General features: G+C 46.2%; 1 protein-coding gene across 15 annotated transcripts in view; it reads right to left on the bottom strand.

Moving 5' to 3' along the window:
• Nucleotides 1–8,415, bottom strand: part of CDC42BPA (CDC42 binding protein kinase alpha) — a 320,829-nt gene extending 312,414 nt beyond the window's left edge. For 14 of the 15 annotated variants that reach the window (XM_045453221.1, XM_045453229.1, XM_045453222.1 and 11 more), the window contains exon 1: nt 7,340–8,415. In XM_045453221.1, the coding sequence (XP_045309177.1) occupies nt 7,340–7,517 (178 nt within the window). In that variant the 5' untranslated portion in view covers nt 7,518–8,415. The remainder of the gene's footprint in view (nt 1–7,339) is intronic. The other variant, XM_045453230.1, reaches the window with a different exon arrangement.
• Nucleotides 8,416–19,516: the final 11,101 nt, after the last annotated feature.

Here is a 19,516-nt window from a genome sequence, read left to right as displayed (position 1 = left end):
AACCAATAGCTTAGTTAAAACATTGTAACCTTAGAAAAAACAATACTTAGTACTACAACGAATTCTAAAATAGTAAGTCCTTGACCTTTTCCTCTTAAATATCACAAAGTAATGAATCAAACTGTTTCAGATAAATATTTTTGCAACACGTTAACAATTACAGTAACGAAAGCTACAAAAGATAAAGTGAGAATTTCTGTATTTATAGTGATTCCCTATACTTGAAAAGCAAGTTTATTTACTTTTTTTTTTTTTTTTTTTTCAAGAGAGAGAGAAAGGACAAGTGGGGGAGAGGGGCAGAGAGAGACAGAGAAAGAATCCTAAGCAGGCTCCACTCTCAGCACAGAGCCCAATGCAGGGCTCAATCCCACAACCCCAGGATCATGACCTGAGCCGAAATCAAGAGCCAGACGCTCAACCTGAGCCACTCTGACTCCCTGAAAAGCAAGTTTAATTAGAGCAAGAAAAGGTCATAATTATTCTTCTCAGTAATTTCAAGGACTGTAGGGGTTGATCGTACTGGTTCACTATTTTACATCTAATTTCACTCTACTTTCTAGGATGCTTCTCCTAGATGTAATAGTTCATCGGCATCGCTCTTGTGCTAGACCACATGATCAAGTTTATCTCTCAGTTCACATGACTATCACACAGAAGACCATTAAAAGTCCACAACCACTAAGTAAAATACAACTTACTCAAATTATGATTCTTCCTCAAACCACAAGGTATCCCAAAGTTTCCCAAAATCATCTCCTTCTAACCCTGATACAAGAAACACCATGACCTCGTAATAAAAGAGTGTTTCTCAAAGGGTGTCCCATGGAATACTTGTTGTCATACATCATCCAGGTATGGTTTAAAGAAAAAAAAAAAAAAAAAAAAAAAGACGAGGGGCGCCTGGGTGGCCCAGTCAGTTAAGCATCCGACTTCAGCTCAGGTCATGATCTCGCAGTTCCTGAGTTCAAGCCCCGCATCAGGCTCTGCGCTGACAGTGCAGAGCCTGGAGCCTGCTTTGGATTCTATGTCTCCCTCTCTCTCTGCCCCTCCCCCTATTCATGCTGTCTCTGTCTTTCAAAAATAAAGAAAACATTAGAAAATTTTTTTAAAAAATGATTCTCTCATCATATATATATAAATGTACATATTCTCATCATATATAATATATACACGTTCTCATCATATATAAATTCTAGAGTAACTGGCACTACTCTTGATGTTTACTTTTGTTTAAAATAGTTTCCCATGGGGCGCCTGGGTGGCGCAGTCGGTTAAGCGTCCGACTTCAGCCAGGTCAAGATCTCGCGGTGCATGAGTTCGAGCCCCGCGTCAGGCTCTGGGCTGATGGCTCAGAGCCTGGAGCCTGTTTCCGATTCTGTGTCTCCCTCTCTCTCTGCCCCTCCCCCGTTCATGCTCTGTCTCTCTCTGTCCCAAAATAAATAAACGTTGAAAAAAAAAAAAAAATTTAAAATAGTTTCCCAAATTTATTTAGTCACATAAACATCTGCCTCCCCTCTCCAGCCACAAAGCACCTATTAATATCCCCTGGATTTCCAAAGCACCTGTTGAAAGTAGGGATGGGGCTAGACTGCAGAAGCCCTAATTCCAAAACAGAAAAGAGTTACACCACGAAGAAGCAAGGGGCAAGAAGGAAGGGGGGGGGCGGGTCTTCACCCTCCCCGCCCCGCTCCTGGTCACCATGAGAGCTAACGTGCAGCAGATATAGAAGCGCCAGGAGGCGGGGTAGGAGGGCTGGCCAGCAAAGGGCCAGCCATTCCCCGTGTGCTAAGTGGAAAAAGGCAGTGGACACTAGAAAGTGAGTTCAGAGCAACTAGACCGCAAGAGCTACCGCGGGGCCCTGATGAGTATCAGTGGGGAAGAGAAATCCCCTCATGTACAAAGGAGTTTTGTAGGCAGTGGCCAAAAACGACAGCCATTCATATATCTGGGATGACCTATACGTGCAGTGCGGGTCATTCAAAAACAAAAGTCTTTATGTAAAGAACTTCTGGACTGATTCACATACTGACAAAGCAGCTGAGCAATTCTTGGCCATAGCTTCCGAAAACCTTACATCACTCCCACTGGCAGTTTCGTATGAGTAACAAGGGATCAGAAAATCCATGGAACTAGCAAAGCCTTCTCACTTGCATCCACTATAGAGTTCATCTGGAGTAATGGGAAGACAGAACCAAAAAACACCAGAGTCTACAGGTCATAGGGTTATCCCTCCTGTTTGCCACACTTACGCAACTCTGACAATCAGTGAGTCAACATCCAAGACCCCAAGTCAGAAAAGGAAAAATGTCAAAGGAAAAGGAAATGAACCATCAAAGACGATACAAAGGAGTATAAAGTCAAGTTCTCCGTTCACTGAGTTCTTGTAAATTAAAAATACTCATTCACAGCTCGGACTTAAGCAGCAACCCAGGAAAACACTATATCCACGCTCATTTTCTAGTCCGTCCTTTCTCTCGTTCTCCGTCTCTCCTTCCTAGTTCCTGGTCCCTTTCTAAACTCCTCTCCGTTAAATTCTCCAGTCTGTCCCTTTTTTTTTTAATGATGTACACTTTTCTTTCTGAAAAAAAAAAAGAACTATGTCTACAATCTTTTTGCCGTTAAACAGTCAACATATATTAGCTTCAATCTACACTAGAGTTTCAAACTCTTTTGACCCCGATCTACAGTAGAAATACAGAAAAACAAAGTTTGACAGGAAAATACTTATTCTTTCTAAACACAATGTACTTGATATTCTCTATTCTGCTCTGTTTAATTTTTTAAATGCTCTCTGGACTCAGTAAATTGATTTTAAAAGCTATCAAAACAATAGGATGGAACACAATGAGCTACCTACACAACATACTGGCACTAAGTGTACCAAAAGAGAAAAGGTTTCAAAGAAATTAACTGCCAAAGTGAAGTGTAGTATAACAAAGTATTAATTTGTACGAAGTTTGGTTCCTTTACCCTAAACGGCCTGGGCTTACTCTGTACTATTAACCGAGTCCCAGGAATTAGGAAATGTTTCACAAAACTGCCAACATTATGCTGTTTGTTTTTACACTGCTATGCTAAGGTATGCCTTACATTTCCATATGAAAAATAAGTTCCTAAAATTCTTAAAGTGTTAATCCTAACATCCCCACTCTCACTCACAGAGCCATATATATTTTTGAAAAAGAGATGCAATACCATGCGATTTCACTCATATATGGAATTTAAGAAATAAAACAAACAAACAAAGGCAAACACAAACAAACAAAACCAGACTCTTAAACACAGAACAAACTGGTGGTTGCCAGAGGGGAGAAACAGAGAAAGGGCTTAAGGGGACATTTATCTAGAGCACTGAGTAATGTACAGAATCGTTGAATCCTTGGATTGCACACCTGAAACTAATATAACACTGGACGTTAATTATACTTCTACTTAAAAAAGAAACAGAAAAAAGAGAAATAGAAAAATAATAGACATCACCTACTGTATCAGCATTGTATTAGTTCAAAAAATTATACTTACTGTCATTCTTAGAATAAGACTAAATTACTGGCAAGTATAAAGGAAACAAGTGCCCAACCTGTATTTCTGATGACATTGGTGATAATCCTGAGGACTTTAAATAAACTTAATCATCTGTATCACATGAACACTTTGATAGTTTGGTGTGACAAATTCTACTAACCTACAGCTGAAGTGAAAAACAAAGCATCCTAGAAAAGATTCAGATGATTCAGATCCTTCTAACAAGCCCTCATCACCTCACCTAACTGACCCACATGTGAAAAGATGTTAATAAGCTTCAAAACCACCCCAATGAAAGGAAAAGTGTAAACCCCAGTACCAGCTGAGGTGCTCTGGTAATAAGTTTCTTATTGACTATTTAGATGTATGAGTATGCATATACTAAATAACCTACAAAATTAAGGATAACTTAAATGAGATTACCAAGTACAAGATTCAGAAAGCACCAAAAAACAGTTATCCACACACAGCCTTACATGCTTCTTTTGTTATTAACATTATCTGACATCTACGTTTTAAGTCAGTTGGTAAAGAAGTCCCTAAAATACCAATTTCCCTTTTCAAAGGAGAGGTAGCCAATTCAGTGAACAAGACAGTCATGTCCTCATTGACAGCAAGTTATAATGTTTATAATATAAACGTTATTTTTGTTCATACAATTCTACTGTAAATCATTCTAGAGTTCTGCTGATATCAAAGCTATTATTTTATAAACAAACACACAAATCTCTATCATTTCAACAGTTGAAAAACAAGGACACAAGTCTTTCTAATCTTATCAGATATAACTGGAAAATACGCATTATTAAATTTAAGCAGTCTATATAGCCTGAAGGCACTCTTATCCCCCTGCTCTACTGCTCATTGGCTTAATTCCTTCTTCCTCTCTAGGAGTCTACACTTCCTCCCTCAAGCCATCAGCAAGAACAAGGAATGCTGTCCCCAACCCACCCGAGAAAAAAAGTACCTGAGCGAACTGTCAGTTTTCTTGTCATGATAGTGTAACGAACAAAACATTAACTGTACCGATAATAAAAGTGAAATGGACCATAACCAGGAATAAAGTGAAATTGATGGAATGAAGCCACACAGACAGAATCTTGGCTGACTCCATTTTTTACAGTAGCCTATCATCAGCATAAAAATAAGGCATAACTAGATGACGCATTCATTCACGTAAACAGCCAAACACAAATATACCCAGCATGTAATATAGACTATTTAACGACTACTGCTCTACTGTTGCAAATACTGGATCTTTTAAAAAATCAAACTAAAAACTGTACCATTTCACACAAATCGTTATCATATTTAAGCCCAACAAACAATCCCTATAAATTTCCAATACAGACCAAAAAAGTAATGTCTAAGAAATTATAGTGGGGTCATTTCGCTATCTGGAAACTTCCTTGATCTACTTTTTATATAATGTTAGATAATAAGAATAAAATACGGCATTTCCCCAAAAGGTAGTAATCAACTGAGACCCAACAGCTGACCTATATCAATACTTAAATGCAGAGAACACACTGGCATTCTTAACATAAATTCTCAAATAACTTAAAAATAGCAATACCACTGAAGATACATCTCTTGACAGCTTTTCCATTCTTAACTTCTTCTTAGTCCTTACCCAAACTTCTGTTTGATAACTCCCACTTTCAAGACCTCATTATCTATCTTACAAATGCCTGAACAGTCACTGCTTGACCCCACAGTGTACAAAATAAGTCCCTAAAAATTCTAGTCTTTTTTCGATTACTGAGAAATACAATATGAATTTACTTGAGACTATATATTTTTGTCATATCAGACTTCTAAAAAGACAAAATATGGACGATACCCCTAAAACTTAACCTACTTTAAACTGTGCAAAATCCCTGGTTTGAAATTACTTAAAATACATTAATAAAAATAAAATGTGTTTGGCCAAATATTTATTCGATTTTTGGCTTATTTGGCTTAAATTAAATATGCATAAGCAAGGCTTCTTTTTATAGAGATATAAAAAACAAAGCTCAAGAAAACATACTTAGTGGGAAAATATACATAAATTATTCTAGCCAAACAGCAAAGTATCGTATTGCACAAAACTACTATGTAAACTCTTAAAAACCAAAAGGCAATTCAGGATATGACTTTCTCTTTTATTATAACTGTACATTTATATTTATTACTGGTGCATAGAGATCTCCCACCATTTCATAGATGAGAAAGAACAGATATTAAACGACAACCATGATCATTGACAAGAGTGTCGCTATGGAACCATAATCCAAGAACGGGCACTCTAGAAGTACCTAAACCGTTTCTTTGAATTTTCAAAACAAACACTAGGAAAAGTCTCTACATTTATGAAACGGGGAATGGAAAATTACATATGCTTTATAAAATAGTTTACCCTACACATAAAAATAAAAGACATAACAAAACCAGTACCAAAGTCAATCACAATGGTCTTACGCTTAGGAGAAAAGATGGTTTCAAATTCTTACATTCCCAGCGTGAGCCTAGGAGCCTGTAAAAACCATCCCATTCACATGTATGAACACACACACACACACACACACACACTTTCAACACCTCATGACATGAAGCTGCTAGAAAACTTCTGATCCGGGCCAAGTTCAATACAATTATTATGGATAGGCCATCTTACGGCCTACGAGTGATTTACCTGACAAACTAATTTTTAATCAATTTCAAACCAAAAATCAATCAATCAATCAACGAAATAATCACCACTCGACTTGTACTTCAAGAAAATAAAGGTCTACTCGGGAAGGCCTTGTAGTGCGAACACCTGCCAACAAAGTAAAATTGTTAGGACCCCACAGGTACGACCCTGGCCAACACCCCTCGGCGCAGGTGTGGGTGGTGAGGAGTTTCTCTCTCCCAACAGAGGGCCGGGTGTTCAACGGGCTCGCACGCACGTGACCCGGGAAGAAGAACTTAGGCCAAGCCCCCAAGCTTGAAGGTCACATGGAGCGTCTGCGCGCCTCCCTGAGCTATTCGGCTACGGTAGGTCTTCCTCCAAATCCCGTCTCCGGGGAGGGAAATGACGACAAAAGTCCAACCGGCTTAGATCCGAATTAAATTTACAGTACATCTACCCCTCAAGTGGGAGCTGTTCCCAAACATTCCCCACCAAGTACTATCGCAAAATGTCTTAACCATTATGTCATGCTGTCTTCCAAACATGACAATTTCTGGAAAGTCCGTGTGCAGCAGTTTCCTCTGCGAGTGCCATACGGAGATGAAATAAAACCCACGGGCCACCACCTTCCAGTTCCTGTTGACCGAAGAGATGTTCATCTCTCCGCCCATTTCAAGAGCGATTTCCAGAGCCTGGGAAGGAATGCGTTCCCCCAACCGACACCTTTCAACTGAATGTGTGTTATTCCGCCATGCGCTGGGGCAGCCGTGAGCAATAATCCACTTTGCTCATCACGGAATTACTCAAAATCTCTGACGGTTGACCTGAAAACACAAGTCCTTCCTCCCAAACGCCACTTTAAATCAAGGCAATAATGGGGTAGCGCGGTTTTCACTCTTGGGACAACATCTACCAAAAACTATTAAAAAAAAAAAAAAAAAAAAAACTCGGGTAAGTGGGATCCGTTCCCTTCCCGCACATGTACTTCGAGCTACGTACCAGGCCCGTGACGCGTTTACCATACATGTCACATGGACGATCTATGTCCAGCCACGTACTGATCGCCGAGCCCCGCCGCTCACTCGCGGCGACCCCCCGCAACAACGAAACCACCAATGCCCAACGAAACGGGGGCGGACTTAGGCCAGGCACACTCACCCCACTCCAGGTATTCGAGAATGTTCTTCTCCCTTCGGAGCGGAGAGTTGTTGCACTCATCGTACAGGCAGATGAGGATGTCCAGCAGCGTCTCGACGCTGAAGCACTGCCCGTTGGTCTGAGCGGGCCCGTCCAGGATGAACTGCTCCAGCTGCCGCAGGCGCACCTCTCCGGACATGTTTGCGCCCACGTCCGCCGCGCCTCCCCTCGGTCACTGGCGCGCGGGGCACGCGGCGGCCCCGAGCCGGAGTTCTGGAAGCGGTGGGTCCGGTCCCCTCACGCAGCTGTCAGGCCGGGCCGCGGCCGCCCGACAACCCTCCCCCCCGCCCCGCCCCCGAGCGGCCGGGGAGCCCCCCGGCCCGGAGCGCCTGCGATCCCGCGGGCGCACACCCGGCTCTGCGGGGCGAGCTACCATGCAACGGGGCTTTCGTACATCTTTTCCAAAGAAGAGCACGGTGCAGTCGCAGGAGGCAATCCAAGTACAACGGACCCAAGAGTCCAGACTTCTTTAAAAAAAAAAAAAAAAAAAAAAATTTTTTTTTCTTTAAGAAAGAAAAGAAAACACAACTCTTCGCCTTCATTCAAAATTCACCTCGTGCCACACAACCCCGCAGCGAGCCCGGCCGCATCATTAATGGCTTGGGTCCGATCCGCTCCCGGGGAAGGAGGACCACGGCAAGGGGAGGAAGCCCCCAGAAGGCACTCGGCGGAGGCAAAGGCAGCGCCGCCGCCGCCGCAGAGGCTCCCCGGGCGCCGCGGGCAGAGTGGCCCGGCGGCGGGGTCCGCGGGGCAGCCCCTCGGCGCGCCGCCCGCCCGGCCCTGCCCGGAGGACGCGTCTCCTCCCTGCTCCCGGCGTCCCCCTCGTCAGGGCTCTGCGGCGAGTCCGCTCTCCCGCGGATTCCGGACGACACTCCTCATTTTCCTCGCGGCGTCCGCCGGGGCCTGACGCGCGGGCTGCGGCGGCGCCCGCCCCGGCTCCGGGGGCTGCGGCTACTCGGCCGCCCGCGCCCGCCCCATGGCGGGGGGTCGCCGGCCGGGGGCCTGCGCCGCGCGCGGCGGACGGCCGCTCTCCCCCGCCCCCCTCGGCCGCCCGGCGGCCGCCCCGGAGGCTCCCGACGCCCTGGCGCGGGGGGAGGGGGGGCTTCTGGATTCACGGGACGCGGTCGGCGCCTTCTCCCCCTTCTTCACGCCCTGGGGCTCAGGGCATCTTTTCCCCGACCGGGCGCGGGAGGAGGGGTCGGTGCCGCCGGTGAGGAGAGCGGAGGCTGCGGCAGCCCGGCTCGCAGCCACTCCCTTCCTCTCCGTCCCACCCCTCCCCCGCCTTCCCGGCCTGGCGCGCTCGCGCTCTAGGCTCCGCGAGGCTCCCCCCAGCCCCCGCCGCGCCCGCGCGCGCGCGCAGCCTACAGCGCGCCGCCGCGCCCGGATCCAATATGGCGGCCCGGCCGCGCGCGCGCGCCCGCGCCGCCCCCCGCCCCGCCCCCGCCCGAGCCCCGCGGGGCCCAGCGGGGTCGGTCCCCCAGCTGCGCCGCGCGGAGCCGAGGCCCTGGAGGGGCGCGGGCCGCGGCGCGGGCGGCTGCACCCCTGGCGGGGCCGCGGCCGCCGCGACGTGGAACGCAGGGATGCTGGAGGACCCGCGGAGGCCTCTGGCGCGGACGGCGAGCGGGCCTTGCCCGGCGCCCCCGGAGCACCACCTGCCCGGCACGTTTGCTCCGGGAGGAGGGGTGGGGGAGGGGCAGGAGCAGCCGCTGTGCCCCCGCCCCCAGACTTGCTGAGGACGTGCCCCTCCTAGCGCCCCTTACCTGCGCACCACCCGCCCCCCCCCCCCCCGCAAATGCGGTTCCCGAGCTCAACCGACTCGCAATTCCCTGGGTGTCTAATTACACCACTTCGTGTGTCATTCCCAGGACAAATGCAATGACAGACCCGTGTGCGCTAGCGTCCGGGTCGGCAGTGTGTGTGCCAAGCAAGGGCAGGATGCCCATCTCCAGTTCCGAAAGTTTCCCTACGCGGAGCACTGGGCTCCTGCTCCGGAACCACTCCAGCTGCCGCCAAGGTTATACCACCTACAGGGATTCAGGCTGTGCAGGGAGTCCCGACCGTGCTCGGCAGGCTTCGAACCCACTGTCCCTGTGTGTGCGCGCGCCCGCGCCCCCGCGCGCGCCCGCACACGTGTGACCCTGGGGCCCTGCAGACGCTGGGTAACAGGAGCAAGTCGTTCAAGAGCTACGGTCCCCGATGCTTTCAGGCATTCAGGGCCTTCCCGGTTTTTTCCAGTCTTGGTTTCAGGAGAGCTCTGTTTACGGATTTCTCATGGAAGGTCCCACATTGAAATGTATCACCAAACTGGGTCACTGCATTTCTGTCATTTCCTCTCAAAATGGCCATCTCCTTTATTTTTCTCCAGAATACAATTATGTTATATCCCTTGCCTATGCCCGTGGGCCAGTAATGTGTTCTATGTTAGTGCCCACAATGGCATCTTTTTTACATCTTAATAATGTGGAAGCTGAGGAACAACTAGGAATGAAGTCTAAGAAACAAAGGCTGATAGAAATTATTCAAGTTGCTGTGATTCACAAAACACTATGAATTTTGCGTAACATCTACGCTTGCCAAGTCTACACTTGCCTGGCTTAAATGGGAGGGCATTATCGCCAACGTGCTGTTGACACGGGTGATACTTAGACAAAAGATCAATCGTTTCTAGCCATGACATTTTTATATGTGTGTGTTGTCTGATTATAAAAGTAACAGAAAAGCAAAACTGAACTGTTTAATCCCAACACAGATAATCATATTTTGGTGTTTATTATTCAGGTCTTCTTTCCATGCATTTTAACAGAAATGATACATACTAAAAGACAGTTTCATAGCCTTCTCTTTTCAGTTGGCAATATACTATAAACATCTCTTTAGGTCAAAGAATGTTCTTTAACAACATGGTTTTTAATAGCGAAGCCAAGACATTTTAACACTCTCATTTGACCTAGCAAAGAAAGAAACCATTCCTTTCGTTTTTCCACCATAGAACTGACTCCAAGAGGGGCACCTGGGTGGTTCAGTCAGTTAAGCATCCGACTCCCGCTCAGGTCATGATCTCGCGGTTTGTGGGTTCGAGTCCCATGTAAGGGCTCTGTGCTGACAGCTCGGAGCCTGAAGCATGCTTCGGATTCTGTGTCTCCCTCTCTCTCTGTCCCTTCTCTGCTCTCACTCTGTGCGTGTGTGTCTCTCTCAAAAGTAAGTCAACATTTAAAAAAAAGAACTGACTCCAAGATACCTACTCATCCAACTTGTAAATAACTATAAGAGAGAGTTTAAAAGAGAGAATTTTAAAAATGTTCGATCTTCATAAATGCTAATTAACAATGGAAGTGTATGAGGTACAGATATGTTTTCTAACAAAGGAGTCAAGCTGCCAGTCGTGTCTCTACCTATTCTGTTAGCGCTTGGGTACCACCCACAGTCCCGGGTATTGATGGTTGCTTAATAACCTTTTCCACATTGTTTAGAGAGTAAAGGGGAGGACTTATTTTTATGTTTAAAAAAAAAAAAAAGGCACAAAGAGAAGGAAGAAGGTTGAACGCAATCAATTTTGCTTGAATAATTCAAGCTCAGGGACTTAATAATTAACTAGACACTAAACACATTGTGCGGGTGTTATTTTAAATGTTCCGGTTGAAGTGTGAACATGCTTGTTAATGAAACCGGTCTTAAGCCAAAGAAAGGCGCAGCCTCGGCAGCCCCACGGTGCTTGAACTGCTCCTGCGAAACACGAGGGCCACAGGCTGCCTGGCAGGGTGTTCCCTGGGAAAAGAGCCTGGGGAGGTCTTTGTGAAATTCCAGTCGGGGGCCTGGAGATTAGATAGATGTATGCTACCCACAAACACAGTTTGTTTGAAGTCATCAGAAAACGTTTTAGGAAGGTGTTGGGAATTATTCCGACCTTTCAGAATAGAAAGAGGACAGGACAGGAGTCATTATGCCTCGTCTCCAACGCAATCTCCCTTGATCTATCCAATCCTCTGACTCTGGCCTAAAAACAAGAGAATCGGTCCACCAATGAACATTTATAACGACCGACCCCACTCTTACCTCGCCGTATCTTACTCCAGAATGATGGACTACATGGGGCACCTGGGTGTCTCAGCGGGTCGGGCCTCTGCTTCGGGCTCATCATGCTCTCGTGCTCCGTGGGTTCGAGCCCTGCGTCGGGCTCTGTGCTGCCAGCTCAGAGCCTGGAGCCTGCTTGGGATTCTGTGTCTCCCTCTCTCTCTGCCCCTCTGCCACTCACACTCTGTCTTTCTTTCTCTCTCTTAAAAATAAATAAACATTAGGGAAAAAAAAAAAAGAGTAACAGACAACAGGGCCAAAAATAAGGCGTGTGCCACATCACATCCCCGTTCAGCCGAGCACGTCGTGACCCCACAAATGAATGACTTGGTTTTAACAGCCTCTGAGGATGAAACCCCAGCTTGTCCTCATTTCACAGCTGGCTCCCAACATGAGTAATTGCTTCCTTTACAGAACACTTACAATGTGTAAATCCTGTCCTGAGTACATTGGACACACTATTCTATTCAATTGTCATAAGCATATGAAGTAGAAAAATTATCCTCTCCATGTCGTAGATGAGAAAACTGAGGCCTAGCAAACATAGATCCGTAGCTAGGAAGGGACCAAGGAGCTGCGAGTTAACACCAGGCCCACCTCATGCCAGGGCTCAGGGTGTTATTTTTTTATTTATTTATTTTTTAAGATTTTATTTTTAGGTAATCTCTCCACCCAATGTGAGGCTCAAACACAGCCCCGAGATCGAGAATCACACGCTTTACCGCCTGAGCCAGCCAGACTTCCCCAGGGCCTGTGGTTGTAACCACTACACAAGTGAGGTCTGAAAGTGTGCAGAATTCTGTAAACCCAGAATTCTATTGTAACCAGGAAGCAGGGAGATACAGTGGTTAATTCGCATATTTGGGCATTAGAAATTGACATGCGGGCAAAAGAGGGAAGTAGAGAGGATATGGCAGGGTCCAGCCAGAAAACCAGAAATCACCCATGTATTAAAACCGGGGGAACCTTCATTCTGGGAAATGGTGACGCAGGTGATGGACGGGCTGAGGAAACAAACAGGGGAGATCAAGGTAACCCCCAGTTTGGGGGCGGCAGCTGGTACAGCCGCAACACTGGTGGGAGTGAGAACCGGGCCTGGTGGGGGCTGAGCCACAGAAGAGACAACTACTAGGGAGGCTGTCGGAGGCAGAGAGGGAGGAGGAGAATCCTCTCACCTTGAGTCCCCAGTCTTTTGTGGGCTAGCACAGAGCCTGTGAAGGAGAGACCGAACCCGGTGTTCCCCCAGACACAGAGCCGGCGATGGGTAAGGAATGGCTATGAAGGCAGGCAGGCCAAGGATTTACACTCATACAATCCACACCGTGTTGGTTTTACCGAAACTAATGAGGGGCGCCTGGGTGGCTCAGTCGGTTGAGCGTCTGACTCTTGATTTCAGCTCAGGTCATGATCCCAGGGTCCTGGGATCAAGCCCTATGTCGGGCTCTGTGCTGAGCATGGAACCTACTTGGGATTCTCTCCTCTCTCTCTCAAAAATAAATATATTTTTTAAATTTGTTAACGTTTATTTATTTTTGAGAGAGAGACAGAGCACAAGCAGGGGAGGAGCAGAGAGAGAGAGAGAAACACAAAATCTGAAGCAGGCTCCAGGCTCTGAGCTGTCAGCACAGAGCCCAATGTGGAGCTCAAACCCACAAACCATGAGATCATGACCTGAGCCGAGGTCGGACACTCAACCAACTGGGCCACCCGAGTGCCCCAATAAATAAAAATTTTTAAAAAGATGAAATAAATGTTTTATCTCTGGACAACCATTAAGTGGGCTTTGAAGTGCATGGTTTTAACACAGGAGCAATTTTCACTCTTCCCTTTTCATGTTTATTTTGCTTTCCTTGATCCCCCAAGAAGCTTAAAACCCCCACCAAACAAACCCTCCTTATCTAGGGCGAGTTTAATTTGGTTCACAGACTAACGTTTCCCACTCACTCATCAATAGATCTTGCCCTATCTTTATTTTTATTTATTTATTTTTAATGTTTTTATTTATTTTTGAGACAGAGAGACACAGAGCATGAGCAAGGGAGGGGCAGAGAGAGAGGGAGACACAGAATCTGAAGCAGGCTCCAGGCTCCGAGGTGTCAGCACACAGCCTGATGCGGGGCTTGAACTCACGGACTGTGAGATCATGACCTGAGCCGAAGTCGGACGCTTAACAGACTGAGCCACCCAGGCGCCCCAAGTCTTGCCCTATCTTTAAATCCCTGGTTTAAACTTTTCATTAAAGCTCTATATTCACAAGCTCTACTCTAAAAGGAATTTTCAGAAATAGGCTTTGGGTCAAACATTATGATACAGGTATTGTCCACTATTGGAGCTCTCTCGTCAAGTCGAACATTAAGAAGATAGGTGGTCTTCTCTTATAAATTCCATCCTCTGGAAACATTTGGCAAGACTCTGTGACCATGTGTGAGGACAAAAGCCAAGCCCAGCGAGCCAGTGTGTGCCTCTCAGTCCTGAGGTGGCACAGGAAATGACACAGCCAGCCAAAGAAGTGAGAATTGAAGTATCCAGTTCCCACACGTGGAAATCGCTCTGGCCCAGGTGCCCAGTGACTTCCACGAGACCAAAGCCAACCGTCAATCCTCAGGCCACATTTATTTGATCTTTTAGCAGGATTTGACAGCACTGATCACCCCCCCCCCCCCTTTACTGAAATACCTCTTCACTCTGCTTCTACGCTCTCTTGATTTTCTCCTACCTCGCAGGCCACTCCTTCTCAGTCTTCTCTGGCGGGTCCTCCTCGTCCTTCTGATCTCTAAAAATTGGATGCCCCAGGGATCAGTCTTTGAGCCCTCTCTCCTTTCTCTCTACACCCATCCCCTTAGATGATATCAATTAGTCTTAAGGATTAAATACTATACACAATGGTTGGGGGTGCTTGGTCGGCTCATTCGGTTGAGCGTCGGATCGGCCTTCCACTCAGCTCACCATCTCGAGGTCTGTGAGTTCAAGACCCGTGTCGGGCTCCGTACTCACAGAGCGGAGCCTGCTTCGGATCCTCTGTCCCCCTCTTTCTCTGCCCCTCCCCTGCTCACACTCTCGCTCTCTCTCAAAAATAAATATTTAAAAAACAAGTGAAAACTCTTAAAAAAAAATAAAAACAAATAAATACTAGACACGATGCTTTGAAAGCCACGGCGCAAATTCTTCAACACTCTTCTCAAGAGGTTGGGCCTACATCCCCTCACCTTGAATCTAGGCCAATGTTGGTGGTTCCCCTGTAACAAGTAGAACGTAGGCAAGTGAGTGTTCAACTTCCAAGGCTGGCTATAAAAGGCCACGTAACCTTCCCTTGTCCACTGGGATACTATCACGAAAACCCTGTGCTGCCATGTAAGAAGTTCAACTCCTATAAGAAGTCCAACCATCCCCGGGACTGCCCTGCTAGGAGGGAGCCCACACCACGAAGGAACCCCATGCAAACACCAAGTCAGCAGCTCAGCTAGGCAGCCTCAATTGCCAGACGATTGGCTGAAGATGTCTCCGGAGGATTCCAGCCCCCGGCTGTTAAGTCACTGCCACCAAGACCTCGGGTGGCTCCAGTCGCGGGGGAGCAGACAAGCTCTCTCACTGTACCTTTTCCAAATGTCCAAATGCACGGCATCCAGGAACCTGATAAAATGATCGTGTGAAGCTGCTACATTTTGAGGTGATTTGCCACGCGAACGTGATAACCGGAATGAAATATAAATGCTGATGCCCCCCAAATTTATTGTTTTTTTGAATCTGAACCTGTGCCCCGAACTCCAGACTTACCTTTCTGCCTGCTTGACACTTGTCTGAAGGCAGTATGTTCAGAACGGAAGTCTTTAACCTGCCCCCCCGCCAAAAGCATGAGAATTCATGATCGTTCTCCAGGGCTCTCCACCCCGGGAAATAGTGTCTTCATTTACCCAGCTCCATGGCATGAAGCCAAACTCTTTGCTTTCTCTTACCCTCCAAGACCAGACTGTTAGCGGCGAATCCTGTCTACTCTGTCTTGTAATGGGCTCCAACCAATCAGGACAGATGCTGGTCTGAATATCACGACAGATGTGACTGCTTCTTCCCGCAGCCTTCATACCCAGCCTCTCGGAACACCCCACCTGCTTCCCATTCTACTTAGAAAGAAGACCAACACACTACCATAGCCAGCAAGGCCCTCCACGACCTGGTTCCTGACTGTCTAGGATTCCATCCCCTAAACTCCCCACTCCCATTGGGTTTCAACCACACTCCCCGCCCCCATGCTCTTTCTCAAATCGGACACACTGCTGCCTCGGGGTCTTTGCAGTTGGCCACGCCCTCTGCCTAGAACATTCTTCTGGCACTCAAGTCTCTGCTCCAACATCGCTTCACAGAGACGCCTTTCCTGGACAGCAGTCCCCCCCATCCCGCCATCCTCGATCCATCCATCCTGCTTTGTCATAATACGTGGCTACATGGCATTACAGGTTTTGGATGGTCTTTATATTGTTGGAGAAGTGGATAAAGAACACCAAAGGTGGCTGATTGGACTAAAACAAACTCTGGTCTCTAGCTTAGAGACCCCTCCTCCGGTTTCTTCTTCCTTTGTTTGCTGTGCTCGTGAAAACCACCCCCCCCCCCACCACCACAAATATGGAGGCTGATAACTATAAATTACCCTTCCGGCTCACATTCGGGGCTCAGACCTTTGGAGAGACGGTCCCCTCTGAGCCCGCCGGTGTTAAATAAATCTCCAATCCACCAAGGTCTCCGAGTGCCCCTTGGTTTTTCCACCAGCGTTCCAGCCTGATTCCGTAACAATACATTTGAATGTTCGTGTCTTGCTTGAATCTCTCCTCTAAAATGTAAGCTCCGTGGGGGTGCCTGGGTGGCCCACTCAGTTGGGCGTCTGACTACAGCTCAGGTCATGATGTCACAGTCCGTGAGTTCGAGCCCCACATCGCACTCTGTGCTGACAGCTCGGAGCCTAGAGCCTGCTTTGGATTCTGTGTCTCCCTCTCCCTCTGCCCCTCCCTTAATCACGCTCTGACTCTCTGTCTTTCAATTATAAATAAACGTTAAAAAAAATTTTTTTTAAAGAAAAACGAAGGACTTTCCCAAGGTTATAAAGCTGATAGACAGGAAGGTCAGGATTTCAACCCAAGTGAGACTGAACAGAAAGCCCATGCACCGAAATGCTTCACTAACCCAACTCCTAGCAAGCTAAGAGAAACTAGTATCAATTAATTGATTAATAATTACACTAAGCCCTATGGTCTAACCAAAAGAAGGGAAAACTAAAATGACTCCATCACACCCTTGACGCATAGAAGACACTCTCCTGCAGGAATTTTGGTCAATAGTTTTCCAGGCAAAGAAGAGTTAAACCAGAGAGAACAGCTTTATTAAAATAGGATTTATTTCCTGTAGACAAACAGAGAAACTTCTAACCCTCAGGATGGCAACCCTACACCCCCCCCCCCAATCAGACACAAAGAGAAATTGTGGAGTTGTAATCTCTCCACGATCTTAAAAACAATCAATTTCAACCGCCATTTCTCTCGAGTAGTTTGGAATCCACCTGCCAGAAGGTAAAAGGACCAGAACAGATGCACTCCCCAGGCTGCATTCAGCAAGAAGATTCAGTGCTTCCACACCAGGACGGGGGACTAATTAAACCCACAGTCATATGGTGGAGCCAGTGATTACGTTTTAGAACAGACTGTGACCTCTCTCTGACCCAGAAGATAGCAGCATCAGCACTTACAAGCCCAATGAAATACGGGGCTGTCAGCAATGTTCCTCACGATAAAAAATGTAACAACAATAATATAATAAAAAGTATCAAGACATAAACCCGCAAATAGGATGGTATCTGGAGCCCCCCAGGCATTCATGAGAATAAAGGAAATGAAAATTCAGGAAAATTAAATCTGAGATACCAAGAGGGGCTTTCCTCAAATAAAAAAGGCCCAAAACGTCATAAGATACAAGCAAAAATCCACGCAGACGATAAGAAACAATATGAAAAACTTTGTAAGTATTACAACTTGGACTCGTTCCAACCCCTTCTTTGGATACGAGCATGGCTTGGGGGGCGGGGGGAGCTAGAGAATGTTAAGGAATGGTGTTTGAAGAGACAAATTAAGTGCTCTCCTCTACTGTAACATTAGATATTCCTGTTCTTTGAAATTTTATTTCTCATAATGAGAACATGTTACCCTATATAAGCAATTGATCATTAGTGGTTTATTATGTCAGCAGTGGAGCTGACTTTTGTCTGTGGCATCCACACTGCCTTTTGCTCACCCTGCCTTGTGAGAAGATCATGATTTATTTAATGACGAGCCCAGTACAAGGTACCATGGATAACAGAGGAGCAGACAATTTCTCTACGTAATAATAAATTGTCTAGGCAGTAATAAAGCTACTGCTCTGTCTTCTCCAAAGAAGACATCCAGATGGCCAACAGACACACGGAAAGATGCTCAACATCACTCATCATCAAGGGAATGCAAATCAAAACCACAATGAGGTGCCACATCACACCTGTCAGAATGGCTAAAATCAAAAACACAGGAAACGGCGTGTCGGCGAGGATGTGGAGAAAGGGGGACCCTCTTGCAATGCTAGTGGGAACACAAACTGGTGCAGCCACTGTGGAAAACAGTATGGAGGTTCCTCAAAAAATTAAAACTAGAGGGGCTTCTGGGTGGCTCAGTCAGTTAAGCCTCTGACTCTTGGTTTCAGCTCAGGTCACGATCTCACGGCTTCGTGGGTTCGAGCCCCACATCAGGCTCTGCGCTGACGGTGCAGAGCTGGCTTGGGATTCTCTCTCTCCCTCTCTCTCTCTGCCCCTCAACTTGTGCTGTCTCTGTCTCTCTCAAAATAAATAAACAAACAAACAAATAAATAAATAAACATTAAAAATAGAATGATCAGGTAATCCAGTAATTCCTTATTGAGTATGTACCCAAAAATAATGAAAACACTAATTGGAAAAGATTTGGGCACCTCTATGTTTATTGCAGCATTATTTACAATAGCCAAATTATGGAAGCAGCCCAAGTGTCCATCAGGAGATGAATGGATAACGATGTGGTGTGCATATTCAATGGAATATTGCTCTGCCATAAAAAAAAAAAAAATGAAATCTTGCCATTTGCAAGGACACGGACGGAGCTAGATTTCACTTATTTCGAAGTGAAATAAGTCAATCAGAGAAAGAAAAATACCGTATGATTTCACTGCACACGTGGAATTTAAGAAACAAAACAAACGAACGAGGAAAATTAAAAGACAAATCAAGAAACAGGCTCTTACCTATAGAGAACTTACTGCTGGTTACCAGAGGGAAGGTGGGTGGGGGATGGGTAAAGTACGTGCAGGAGATTAAGAGTTCGCTTGTCCTAATAAGCACTAAGTGATGTATAGATTCATTGAATCACTGTATTGTACCCCTGAAACTAATATAACACTGTATGTTAACCACAGTGGAATTAAAAATTTTTTAATAAAATAGATAATTTTAAGAATAGCAGATCATAAAAATATCTCTGAAGAAAAAAATCACTACTTTTTAAAAATCTTTTTTAATGTTTATTTACTTTTTGAGAAAGAGAGAGAGAGACAGAGACAGAGACAGAGCATGAGCGGGGGAGGGGCAAAGAGCGAGGGAAACACAGAATCGGAAGCAGGCCCCAGGCTCCGAGCTGTCAGCACAGAGCCCGATGTGGGGCTCGAACCCACCAACTGCGAGATCATGACCTAAGCCGAAGTCGGACGCTTAACCGACTGGGCCACCCAGGCGCCCCCCAAAGTTACTACTTTGTCCTCATTAGTATTCCATACTTAGGATGGAATTAACCATCTCACAAAAGCATTAGCTAATCATTAATAAGTATACTAGAGAAACCATTCCCAATTTTATTTACCTGTTTTAGTTCATTCATTCATCAATAGTCATTTACCAAGCCCCCAAACTGTACCGGGAACGGAACAAAAAGAATGAGTGGACGGTGTTCAACCTTCACTGTACAAAACCCCCAAAGACATAAATCGTAAGCAAAGGTATCACAATATTATTAGTGTCCTTTTTTTGGA

Source organism: Leopardus geoffroyi, chromosome C3 (genome assembly GCF_018350155.1).
Source record: "Leopardus geoffroyi isolate Oge1 chromosome C3, O.geoffroyi_Oge1_pat1.0, whole genome shotgun sequence".
Classification (NCBI taxonomy): domain Eukaryota; kingdom Metazoa; phylum Chordata; class Mammalia; order Carnivora; family Felidae; genus Leopardus; species Leopardus geoffroyi.
This window is presented reverse-complemented; position numbering and strand designations above follow the sequence as displayed.